General features: G+C 40.6%; 1 protein-coding gene across 6 annotated transcripts in view; it reads right to left on the bottom strand.

The window, feature by feature from the left end:
- cdh23 (cadherin-related 23) overlaps positions 1-13,803 on the bottom strand; it is a 1,363,918-nt gene that overhangs the window by 281,082 nt on the left and 1,069,033 nt on the right. For 5 of the 6 annotated variants that reach the window (XM_039768795.1, XM_039768746.1, XM_039768764.1 and 2 more), the window contains exons 33-36: positions 8,600-8,752; positions 7,541-7,669; positions 5,399-5,527; positions 787-1,014 (exon numbers count right to left, since the gene is read on the bottom strand). In XM_039768795.1, the coding sequence (XP_039624729.1) occupies positions 787-1,014; positions 5,399-5,527; positions 7,541-7,669; positions 8,600-8,752 (639 nt within the window). The remainder of the gene's footprint in view (positions 1-786; positions 1,015-5,398; positions 5,528-7,540; positions 7,670-8,599; positions 8,753-13,803) is intronic. The other variant, XM_039768754.1, reaches the window with a different exon arrangement.

Here is a 13,803-nt window from a genome sequence, read left to right as displayed (position 1 = left end):
GGCAACTCAGGGTAGTCCTACTAGTATTCTGATAAAGTCCACGTGTTATCATAAAAAAATTTAGCTGAATAGTGTAATGAGAAATTCCAGTATATGTTAACATTATTATTATTAAATTCGTGCGCAAGTTTATACAGTCCACACATACCAGTAGCAGCGTTTGACGTAACCGGCCCCGCATGGGGTTGGTCAGCCCTAGGCCCCGCACACCCCTAAATCTGCCTCTGGCCGGACTTCTAAGGAAAATGAAGTGTAAATAAGATACTTCTCTAAATAAGAGCAACAAGGAAAAATACTACACTTTAAGTAAAGGATCAAAACTCCTTTCCAACCCTGTACATCAACACAACTAGCATAGCTGGTTTCAGTCCAACTGCTGGTGTCTTGCCTATGGGTTTGTCAAGTGCCACTTAGCAGTTACTATATATAAATAAATAATATCTTCTTCTGGAACTTACATACAGCTGTTTGCCCTTTTGGAGACTCGACATCTACAGTATACCTTCCTCTTGCTAACAGCACTCCTTCCCTGCATTCAGCACTTGAACTTTCCAAAACAAAAAAAAAACTTTTTTGTCAGGCGGGCTAGTCAACTAGCAGAGAAACAGACCCTGACAGGGTGATTGCCAACAAGACAAACTTAGGAAACCCAGAAGTACACAGACCAGGTGTGCAAGGGAAATTTGGGCACAAGCAAATAAGGTGCACTATATCCTTTAAAAATCACATCAATGAAACAAAGCCGATCTTTAACAGTAAAAGACAAATTTTTGGGTTGGGGCTTACCGATAGTGGTGGGGTTCCATCATCTTCCACCGTCACTGCTAGCTCGTAGAACTGTTGCCTCTCACGGTCTGGTGGTGAAGGCCGCGTTACAATTTCCCCAGTGACACGGTCCATGCGAAAAGTCAGGTCTTCATTGCCTTGAGTTATGTAATAAGACAACATGCTGTTGGAGCCTGTGTCTCGATCTGAGGCTTGAACTCTCAGCACAGCGGTGCCACCTCCCACATTCTGGTGAATAAAACAACACATCAGAAAAAAATTCACAAAGGATGAAGTTTACTTATACAGTCTAACATAAGGTTAGGCGAACTTGGACATAGTAACTGAAACCAGGCCAAAAAAGTGTCTCCAATTAGCCCCATGTTAGGATTTAAAAGGAAACCAAAGTGCATGTGAACAGTGGGACAAAACACAAACTCCACACAAATAGTGAGCAGGCTGGGATTTCATGTTCCAGTGAGCTGGTAGTGCTCACTTATGCATCACTCTAAAAATGAATGGCATCACTCTCTGGCCACTTTATTAGGTATACCTGTTCAATCTAATTAGCCAATCACATGGCAGGAATTCAATACATTTAGGCATATGGACATTGTCAAGACGATCTGCTGAAGTTCAAACTGAGCATCAGAATGTGGAAGAAAGGTGATTTAGGTAACTTTGAATGTGGCATGGCTGTTGGTGCCAGACAGGCTGGTCTAAGTATTTCAGAAGCACAACCATCTCTAGGGTTTACAGAGAATGGTCCAAAAAAGGGACAATATCTAGTGAGTGACAAGTTGTCTGGGCAAAAATGCCTTGTTGATGTCAGAGGTTAAAGGAGAATGGCCGGACTGGTTTGAGCTGACAGAAAGGCAACAGTAACTCAAATAACCACTTATTACAACTGTGGTATACAAAAGAGCATCTCTGAATGCACAACATGTTGAACCTTGAAGCAGATGGGCTACAGCAGCCGGAGACCAAATCAGGTGCCACACTGTCAGCTAAGAACAGGCAATTGAGCCTACAATTTGCACAAACTCACCAGAATTGCACAATAGAAGATTGGAAAAATGTTTCCTGGTCTGATGAGTCTCAATTTGTGTTGTGACATTCAGGTGGTAGGTTCAGAATTTAGTGTCAACAACATGAAAGCATGGATTCTTTTTGTCTTGTATCAACTGTTCAAACTGCTGATAGTGGTGTAATGTTGTGGGAGGTATTTTCTTAGCACACTCTTGGCCCCTTAGTACCATATGAGCATCATTTAAATGCCATAGCCTACCTGAGCATGGTTTCTGACCATTTCCAACCCTTTATGACAGCAGTTTACCCTTCAACTGATGGCTACTTCCAGCAGGATAACGCATTATATCTCAAAGCTCAAATCATCTCAGACTGGTGTCTCGAACATGACAATGAGTTCACTGAACTCAAACGGCCTCCACAGTCACCAAATCTCAATCCAATTGAGGACCTTTGGGATGTGGTGGAACATGAGATTCACATCATGGATGTGCCGCCGACAAATCTGCAGCAAGTGCTTAATGCTGTCATGTCAATTTGGAGCAAAATTCATGAGGAATGTTTCCAGCACTTTATTGAATTTATGCCATGAAGAATCATGGCAGTTCTGAAGGCAAAAGGGGGTCCAACCTGGTACCAGCTAGGTGTACCTGATAAAGTGGCCAGTGGGTGTATATGTTCCTTTATTTGTATAGTAATGTATTTAGGGAGACTGACTGATCTAAACAGAAGCAGCGTGGCTTTAAGAAGCACACCCAGGCAAAAAGTCCAAAGGTTTTTCTGCCCCCAGTCATTGTAAGCTAAGAACCAACCCTGGATGGAGTTAACAGTGCGCCACAAGGCCCACTCACTCACATGGTGCTATTTTAGAGATTTTATTAATCTAATGTTTTAGAAATGTGAGAAGAAAACTAGAGTACCAGAAGGAAAATCCTATGCAGAAATGCAGAGAATACGCAAATGCCACACACAGATATTTACTCCCAGGGCAATGGATCCATGAGGCAGCAGTGCTAACCACCATAATGCCTATAGTTTATAGGGTCACTACTATCACGAGCACAGGGTACAGTGAAACTCCTACTTGCACATTCTAATGAATACACAAAATTAGTGAGTATAACAAACTTACCTTGAAATATTATTACTGCCATAACTGAGCACGCCACCATGCTGCCTCCGCTGACAAAAGCATTACAAGAATTTATTATGCAAGAAGAATCTAGGATCTCTTCCAAAGTTTTCCAGGGAGTTGTTTCACAATATGTCATCTCACAGAATTATTTTATATTTAACTCTTTCAAGCTTATTATTATACTAGGCAGCATGTGGACCTCTAGTCCTCCAAAAAAAGGTCATTCATATAGAGAAAGCTGAACATTTCCATTTTGGCCACACATTGATTTATTCTTAATGTGAAAAAATACCACCCCACTGTGAGCACATTGCTGGTGTAACTTTCGAAAATAGTGCTCCTCAACCAAACACTGATGTAAGGATATGGCCAGAAGTTGTGAGTATTTGATAGTTTCCTCATTTCTCAGCATACATTTCTCTGTTGTTCTTGCATTCTGTAGTATGAAGTATGTGTCAATGAGCCATAGTATGAGCCAGCTGTACAATGGCTCTGTATTCAGGCCTACTTCTCATCATTCTTTGTCACTCAAGTGCCACATATATTTAGCTTTATGCTCAGAAAATGTCACTGCTGGAGTTCTTTTTTCACACATTCACAGTGTGTAGCACTATATTTTGTGATCACAGCCATGAAGTCAGTTTGAGCAGGCATTTGTGTGTCTTTGTCACATGTGCATTCTATATCCCTTAATGGACTCTCAGCAGATGGCACTTCTGTTCTAATTTTTTTTGCGGACAGCCTCAGCAATGCACATTGCACACAGCAGATGTTGCCACTGTTCTTTTCTGTTCTTCCACGTCACCCTGTTGACCAGTGTGCCATAAGAAAGACGCAGATCCCTATAACTTTGCACAGCTGGCTGCTATAAATTTTCTGCTTCATCAAGAATATCACGTCATAAACCTTTGATTAAGACCAAGATCAAGATTCAAGCCTCAGTGGTTTGCAAGTAATTGTGAGACAGACAGACCCAACCCTTACCATTTTATATATATATTGCTCAAAAAAATGAAAGGAACACTTTTTAATCAGTGTGTAGCATCAAGTCAATGAAACTGCTGTTTTCTTTATTTGCCGATGAAGATGGAAAGCATCTACAGGGCTGAAACTATTTAAGAACGGGTCGGTCCAAATCTTTTTTCTTAGGAGACTTTGCTCCTTCAATATGGGTAGTGACATCCTTCACATGTTCTATAACTCTGTGATGGCCAGGGCAATTTTCTACACTGTGACGTGCTGGGCTGGCAACATCACTTCAAGAGAGGACCACAAATTCCACAAACTGATTAAAAAGGCAGGATCACTTACAGGATGCACTCTGGACTTACTGGTGGAAATACCAATGGAGAGAATTAAGACAAAAGTGAGTGCCATTATGAAAAATGCTGCACATCCTCTCTGTGACACACTATCACTGAGGACTTTCAGCCAATGAATCAATCAGCAGAAGTGGGACAGGAAATGCAATTGGTTCTCCTTTATGCCAATGGCAATACAAAATTGTCTTTGTGTGTGAGTGAACCCCATACAAGGTCAACTCCTGGTTTTTACCCAGTACTGTTGAATTTGCCTCTGGCTACATAAACCTTGAACTGAATAAGTGAGTTAGAAGACAAATGGATAATTTTACTGTACTATATCATTTATGAAAGACAATTTTCCTTGTACTGCACTTCCCTATTACTTGAGTAAGACATTAGCCAATTAGCCAGCACATGACAGATATGATTACTACTTATTGCTTTTTCCCACTGTGCTTGAAACTTTTTCTATATTTTATATTGTTTTTCTTGTTGGTCACAGCAGTATCATTCGCATTGCTATTTGCTCGGTAGGTATCCTTTGTTTTTAATTTAAGTCATTACTCATGGGTAGGGAAGACAACATAACAGTTTGTTCCAGCAAGTCTGTTTCTTGGTTATCAGGACTGACTTGACTGTACTGTCTGAGTGTATGCTTATAAAAATCAAATAAGCTCTGCTGTCCATTCATCTATTTCCTGAAGATGCTTATAGTAATTCTTGGTTGATGTGAACCAATGCTCGATGAGGCAACAGTCCATTAAAGGTCACTGTAGAGTTACCATTAATCCAAACATACAAGACTTTGATGTCATGGGAGAAAAAAAGGGTTACCCAGAGAAAAAAAAAACATATGGACATAGGAAAAATATGGAAACTTCACCCAGATGTAGACCAGACCAGTCCAGGACTTGAACCCATCAGTGTGAAAACACAATGCTTATTACTACACCAAAGTGCTCTCTGTTTATATTGAGGTCTTGTTAGATGCTTGGTAAAGAGCTCACCATGAATGTAGTATATACAATGGTGTCAAAGTGATTTTCTCATTTTTCTTGTCTTATGGAATCTGATTCCTTTCACAGTGGAGAATACAGAGTTTTTACTCTAGCATACAGCAAACAGTTCTCTGCTGAGAAATAGACAAGTTGTTAAAAGAACAAACCTCATTAATGCTGATGTTGTAACCTCTTGGATTCTGGATGACTGGAGGGTTGTCATTCACATCTAGAACATTAATAGTCAAACTCTGGTCAGTCCTACGCTGAGGAAAACCATTGTCTGAGGCTCGGACCTAAGAACAAAACATATACATTATGTAAATGTACTCAAACTTAAGTGCTTATCGAGCTGTTTTCTTTACTTGCCGATGAAGACAGAAAGCATCTTCTTCTTCTTTCGTCTGCTCCCGTTAGGGGTCGCCACAGTGGATTATCTTCTTTCATATCTTTCTGTCTTCTGCATCTTGTTCTGTTACACCCATCACCTGCATGTCCTCTCTCACCTCATCCATAAACCTTTGCTTAGGCCTTCCTCTTTTCCTCTTCCCTGGCAGCTCTATCCTTAGCATCCTTCTCCCAATATACCCAGCAACTTCCCTCTGCACATGTCCAAACCAATGCAATCTCGCCTCTCTGACTCTGTCTCCCAACCATCCAACTTGAGCTGACCCTCTAATGTATTCATTTCTAATCCTGTTCATCCTCGTCACGCCCAATGAAAATCTTAGCAACTCTGCCACCTCCAGCTCTGTCTCCTGCTTTCTGGTCAATGCCACCATCTCCAACCCATATAACATAGCTGGTCTCACTATCGTCCTGTAGACCTTGCCTTTCACTCTTGCAGATACCTGTCTGTCACAAATTACTCCTGACACTCTTCTCCACCCATTCCACCCTGCCTGCACTCACTTTATCACCTCTCTTCCACAATCCCCATTACTCTGTACTGTTGATCCCAACATCACCAACATGTCCATTGAAATCTACTCCAATCACCACTTTCTGTCTCTTGGGTACACTGTTTGTCACTTCATCCAACTCACTCCAAAAATCTTCTTCCTCACTCCAAAAATCTTCTTCTCACCCATTTCACACCCAACTTGCGGTGCATATGCACTAACAACAGTCATCATCACACCTCCAATTTCCAGCTTCATAAACATTACTTTGCCTGACACTCTTTTCACCTCAAGAACACTCTTGACATACTGTTCCTTCAGAATAACCCCTACTCCATTTCTCCTCCCATCCACACCTTGATAGAACAATTTGAATCCACCTCCGATCCACCTGGCCTTACTCCCCTCTATTTAGTTTCTTGCACGCACAGTATATCACCTTCCTTCTCTCCATTATATCTGCTAACTCTCTCCCCTGTCATAGCATCTACAGCGCTGAACAGTAAAAGAATAACTATTTAAGAACGGGTCGGTCAGCAGAAGTGGGACAAGAAATGCTATCTATCTATCTATCTATCTATCTATCTATCTATCTATCTATCTATCTATCTATCTATCTATCTATCTATCCACCATTTTATTAAATTAAATTGAAATCCCATAAACATTAGAGAGAAAAACAAAAAAGGATGATAGAAATTTTCCCAGTGTGCCTCACTGTCAAAGTTTCAGCTACCAGGAAAATGACTTAAAAATTAAAACATCCTTATTTAACAAGGGAATCAGTCATTACAGTAAAAGTATTTATTAATTTGCAGCAAATCTGCTTAACCCAGTTTAAGACTTTTGGGGACTGCAGCCTATTGTAGCAGCACTGGGCACCAAGCAGGACACACTGCAAGACCATTTCAGCTTTTATTAATTTTAATTAAAAGTACCCAAAGATGATTAACTTAGTTCAAAACTATGAGACAGTTGTTTATCAACTGTACATTTTTTTAAATTAAAGTCTATCCCAGGAGCACAAGGCAGGTGTCAAACCAAGACAGGACACCAGTCCATCGCGGGACATAGCACATGATCGCACATACTGGGCCATCTACAAATTACCAGTCAGCCTAACACTGCACATGATTTGAATGTGGATGGAAACATGAACATCCAGGAAAACCCCATGTGACCTTGAGTAGAATGTGTAAGATCTCCACACATACTGTAGTGCCCAGGACTCTGGAGCTAATCACTGTGCCAGACACAGCTGTTGACTAATTTGATGGGCCCCAGGCACATTAAGGGGCTGTGGACAGTGTTTTACTGAAACATTAGCTTAGATGACATGGAATTAAATTGTTAATATTTTTTCTTGCCTGTTTATTATGTTCTGAGAATGTATTAAAACATACTTACTGTCATTAGATAACGATCAATAGTCTCTCTGTCCAGTGTCTTGACAACAAATACTTCCCCATAGGTGTTATTTGTGGTGCGAATCGCAAATGCTTCTTGAACATTTCCAGCCACCAGACTGAAATTAACCTGAACAACAACAGGAAGAAAATCAGATCATCTGGTAGTGCCTCTTAATTTCTCTTTAATGTATGTTTTGCAACTGAAGACATCAAATATTTTATTACCTTTGACAACTACAGATCACACTGATATATTTAGATTTTTCCATGAATTCATAAATATCAACCCTGAGGTTTTAATGCTATCTGACTCACTGGTTGTTGTGCTGCTCTGCCTCTGTGCATCACTTTGCTGAGAAATAAGTACTGAATGTAATCTGTTGACATATTATATTCTCACTATGAAAAATGATGTCCTTCCTCTTGAGAAATGACTGTGATGAACTTTGTCCCTGGGAAACCTTCAGGGTTGCAACCCAGTAAAGCAACCATTCTATCCAAGCTTTCGTTAAATTACGCATTTACCATTTAATCTTCAATTTGCTTTAATACTGCTCTAAAAGGTGTATACACTGCCACATATAAACTGCAAATGTTTGTTTATTTGAACAAGTCTTTATTAATTAATTTCCTATTTTACTTACTGGTTGCAGGAGACAAGTGAAACTTCTTAGCTTATAATTTATGAAATAAAAATGCAAGCAGTATTGATTATGTTTAACATTACTTGCTGTCTTCAAGAGAAAACTCTTATTACTATTGATCCTCAGCATGTTTTCAAATACTATACTTTAAATATTTAATAACAACTGAGATTCACTGATTGTTCATCAGAAAAAAGTTCTGCTAAAAAATGTAGTGTCTGAAGTCAGAAAGAACCTGAACTTGGGGTCTTTTGCTTTCTTTTAAAATTAAATACATTTTTGTGAATTTTTTTCTCCAAGTTTCTTTTTTCTAGTTTGATAATTAAGGTACAATGAATGAATTGTCAACAAAGAAAAGGGCACATCAGCATTAGAAGTGTTTGGGTGAATTCTGATGCAAAGATGTGTCTTACCAAGGCATTTCTCCCAATATCCTTGTCGCGGGCCAGGACCACAGCTACACGCCTTCCAATGGGTACATCTTCCCGAACATCGACTGAAGAATCAGAAGTGATGTCATATTCAGGACTGTTGTCATTCTCATCCAAGACAGTGATGGAAATCTTGAGTTAGATGTAAAAGAGTGTTAGAGATTGTCCTAAGTTTAGAAGCTGAGACAAAGTAGAACATTTTTCATATTAGAGGTTATAAAACTTTATTGTAAAATATTACAGGTTCATTAACTGAACCCAGCCATGCGGGATGCACAAATAGTGTTTGTCTTCATGCAGGTCCCAAGCCTGGATAAATGGGGAGGGTTATGTCAGGAAGGGTATTTGTTGTAAAATTTTGTCAGATCACTATGCAGACAACAATACAGACTTTTATACTGGATCACTCTAGTTCTGGGTTAACAACAGTTGCCACCAATAATTTTATCCAACAGGGTGCTGGGGGAAATTGGGCTACTGTTGGCTGAAGGAGAAGAAGAAGGGGGGAAGGCGTGTCCGGAGGTAGGAAGAAAGGAGGAAGGTTAGGAGAGTGGAAGTGAGGGTAGAAACTTTGAATGTTGGTAGTATGACTGGTAAATGGAGAGAGTTAGCTGATATGATGGAGAGAAAGAGGGTTGATATATTGTGCATGCAAGAGACTAAATGGAAGGGGAATAAGATCAGGTGTATTGGAGGCAGGTTCAAATTGCTCTTACATGGTGTGGATGGAAGGAGAAATGGAGTAGGGGTTATCCTGAAGGAACAGTATGTCAAGAGTGGTTTGGAGGTAAAAAGAATTTGGACAGAGTTTTGATTATGAAACTGGAAATTGAAGATGTGAGGATGAATGTTATTAGTGTAAATTAGTGTGCAATGGATGAGAAACAAGATTTCTGGAGTGAGTTGGATGAAGTGATGGACAATGTACCCAAGGGACAGAGTGTGGTGTTTGGAGTAGATTTCAATGGACATGTTAGTGAAGGGAATAGAGGGGATGAGGAGGTTATGGGTAGGTGTCAAGGAGAGGATTGAAGAAGGTCAGATGGTAGTGAATTTTGTATAAAGAATTGACATGGCTCTGGTGAATATATATTTTAAGATGAAGGTCCTCCTACACAGGGTGATGTACAAGAGTGGAGGAAGATGCACACAGGTATATCCAATACAGGTGGGTCAGTCTGAAGGAGACTGGAGACTGCAGAGTGGTGGCAGGGGAAAGTGACATTAGGCAGCATAGCATGGTGGTCTGTAGGATGATGTTGGAGAGTAAGAAGATGAGAATGGGGGCAGAGCCAAGGATCAAAAGTTGGAAGTTGAAAAAGGAAGACTGTCAGGTGATTTCAGGGAGGAGATGAGACAGGCATTAGGTGGCAGTGATGAGTTACCAGATAGCTGGGCAACTACAGCAGAAGTGATAAGGGAGCTAGCTAGAAGGGTGCTTGGTGTGACATCTGGACAGTGGATGGAGGACAAAGAAACCTGGTGGTGGAATGGATAAGTACAAATGAGTATACAGAGGAAGAGGTTGGCGAAGAGGAAGTGGGATAGTCAGAGAGATGAAGAAAGTAGACGGGAGTGCAAGGAGATGAGGCATAAGGTGAAGAGAGAGGTGGCTAAGGCTAAAGATAAGAAGTATGATTACTTGCATGACAGGTTGGACACTAAGGTGGGAGAAAAGGGCCCACACTGATTGGATAGACAGAGGGACAAACTGGGAAAGATGAGTAGCATTTTAGGGTGATAAAGGATAATGATGGAAACATACAGAGTGTGTTGAGCAAATATAGTACTTTGAGATGTTGATGAATGAAGAGAATGAGAGAGAGAGAAGGTTGGATAATGTGGAGGTAGTGATTCAGGTAGTGCAAGAAGGAAGTAAGGACATATCCTCACAGGTGGCACAGTGGTAGTGCTGCTGCTTTGCAGTAAGGAAAATTTGGAAGATTGTGGGTTCGCTTCCTGGATCCTCCCTGTGTGGATAGCGCTTTGAGTACTGAGAAAAGTGCTATATAAATGTAATGAATTATTATTATCTATAAAGAGGATGTAGACTGGGAAGGCTGTTGATCCAGATGACATACCTGGAGAAGAATGGAGGTGTTCGGGGGAGATGGCAGTGGAGTTTTAACCAAATTGTTTAATGCAATCTTGGAAAGTGAAATGATGCCTAAGGAGTGGAGGAGAATTGTACTGGTACTGATTTTTAAGAATAAGGGTGATGTGCAGAGCTGTAGTAACTACAGAGGGATAAAATTGATCAGCCACAGCATGCAGCTGCGGGAAAGAGTAGAGGAAGCTGGGTTAAGAATGGAGGTGATGGTTAGTGAACAGCAGTATGGTTTCATGTTGGGAAAGAGCACTACAGATGCGACTGAGGGTATTGATGGAGAAGTATAGAGAAGGCCAAAAAGGAGTTGCATTGTGACTTTGTGGACATAGAGAAAGCATATGACAGGGTGCCTAGAAAGGAGGTGTTGTATTGTATGAAGTTGGGAGTAGTAGAGAAGTATGTAAGAGTGGTACAGGACATATACGAGGGAAGTGAAACAGTGGTGTGGTCTACGGTAGTAGTGACAGATACATTTAAGGTTGACATGGAATTACATCAGGGATTGGCTTTGAGCCCTTTCATATTTACAGTGGTGAATGACAGGTAGACAGAGGAGATTAGACAGGAGTCCCCGTGGACTATGATGTTTGCAAATGACATTGTGATCTGTAATGAGAGTAAGGAGCAAGTTGATGAGACCCTGGAGAGGTGGAGATATGCTCTAGAGAGGAGAGGAATGAATGGTCAGTAGGACAAAAGAAGAATACAAATATGTGAATAAGAGGAAGGTCAGAGGAATGGTGAGGATGCAGTGAGAATAGTTAGTGAAGGTGGATGAATTTACATACTTGGTATCAACAGTACAGAATAATGGGGAATACGGAAGAGAGGTAAAGAAGAGAGTGCAATCAGAGTGGAGTGGGTGGAGAAGGGTGTCAGGAATGATTTGTGACAGACGGGCACCAGTAAGAGTGAAAGGGAAGGTCTATTAGATGGTAGTGACACCAGCTATGTTATATGGGTTGGAGACGATAGCAGGAAAAAGACAGGAGACAAAGCTAGAGGTGGCAGAGAGGCGAGATTGCCTTGTTTTGGACGTGTGCAGAGGAGAGATGCTGGGTGTATTGGGAGGAAGATGCTGAGGATTGACCTGCCAGGCTAGAAGAAAAAGGAAGGCCTAAGAGGAGGTTTATGGATGTGGTGAGACAGGACATGCAGGTGGTGGGTGTGACAGAGCAAGATGTAGAGGACAGGAAGATATGGAAAAAGATTATCCGCTGTGATGACCCCTAATGAGAGCAGCCGAAAGAAGAAAAAAATGAACAGAACACAGAAACTCAGGTCACACATGATATGCCATGTAATTAAGCAACCAATCAATCAGTCTTTTCTTTATACATTGTCATTAACAGCATGCGAGGTGATTCATAGAGCTAACAAGACTACAATACAAATTTACAACAATTAGCAATTATAATACAAATTTACAGGAGTAAGAAAAGCTCAAAAGAGAAGATAAGGAGCAAATCTATTAGGAAGCATCACAACAGTGAGCTTAATGCTGCGTTCACGTGCTATGGGAATTTTCAGTTTCCACTTTTGACCTTCCCACTACATTGTGTTCAAGTGCACGTCTGGTTGACATTTTAGGAGAAATAGGTTGCTTTTAAATGTCTGTTTTGTCCACAGAAAAGGCAATCAAAGATTGACTAAATATTTCCTGAAAATAAAAACCTGTATAAATACATTAAATGCATATTGTATTTCATCAACTAAAATGCCATTTTTGGCTCACCTGATTACTATTATTTTTCTTATTTTATATTATTGAATGAGGTGAAAGGTCATTTTGGTGAATTCAGGAATCATTTTCTATGAATTACCCCACCGGAAGAGCGCTCATGTGAAATTTCTCACTGGGAAACAGTCTGTCCAATAACACGTAAATACAGTGTAACATAAGAGGCAATGAAGTGAAATGATGGAGGCAAAGCAGATTACTATCATCTTAAACAATTCTTACCTTCTGTAAATCCATATTATGAAAGTGGCACAGAAAAAAAAGAGACAATCGTCAGCTATTAAATGGCAGTTATTCTCAGGATAGGAAATTCAACAAACTGTGCATGCTATATATGCCTTCAAAATTCCAGTGCATTTTAGATGATGAAAACTGGCCCTGGAAAGCTTCTAATCCTTATTGTCAAATACTTGCCAGGACCTTGCTGAACACTTTAAACCTTTATATAGTCTCAGAGATAAAGGTATAGTATTTGGTGTTTCTGAAAACATCAATTTAAAACAGTCAAAATAACATGGCAGGGTAATTTAGGGGAGTTAATACCTCAATTAAAAACAAAATATGTATAAGACGTCCTAGCTTAACTAAACATTCACTGGGGAGAATTTCTGTTTAATATGTGCTGTTCCCATTAGATCCTACTTCTTCTTAGCTCCAAATTATTATTTTTTCTCCCTTACTCCTCCTGCTAAAGAGATTTCTGTCTCTGGTATAGAATTACTTTGCTAAAACAGCACCAGGAATACACTTCTGGTATCAAGAGACACATGAAATAGGTCCAAGCCTTCCTAGGATTTTTGGGGTGCTACTGCTGAGTTCCCCGGTTCTCCGAGAGGTTGACACCCATGACAGACTTAACAAAAAAGCAAGCCCTCAACACGGTGGTATAGAATGTGAATACAGAAACTGCATTTCGTGACCTAAAACAGGCCTTCATGTCAGCATTGGTCTTGATGGCTCCTAACTTATCTTTGCCTTTCATCCTCCAGACCAGCTCTTTAGACACAGGTGTTGGTTCCGTGCTGTGCCAAACTGTCGACTGTGTTAAACACAGAGTCAGAAACTGTTGGACTGGGAAAACCAGGTATGCAGTGATGGAATGGGAGGCTCTTGCAATCCAGTGGGCTATTAACATGCTTAGGTACTAACTCCTAGGCCATGAGCTCACACTTATCACCGAATTGCCCCTCTTCAGTGATAGCGGCATAAGGGGTCAAAACCCACGACTCACATGGATGGTTTCTAGACCTCCAGCTTTACTGGTTCAAAGTCCTTCATTGTCAGGGTACCATCCACACCAATGTCGATGCCCTTTCTTGGGTTCACAACCTCTCA

Source organism: Polypterus senegalus, chromosome 1 (assembly GCF_016835505.1).
Source record: "Polypterus senegalus isolate Bchr_013 chromosome 1, ASM1683550v1, whole genome shotgun sequence".
Lineage (NCBI taxonomy): Eukaryota > Metazoa > Chordata > Cladistia > Polypteriformes > Polypteridae > Polypterus > Polypterus senegalus.
This window is presented reverse-complemented; position numbering and strand designations above follow the sequence as displayed.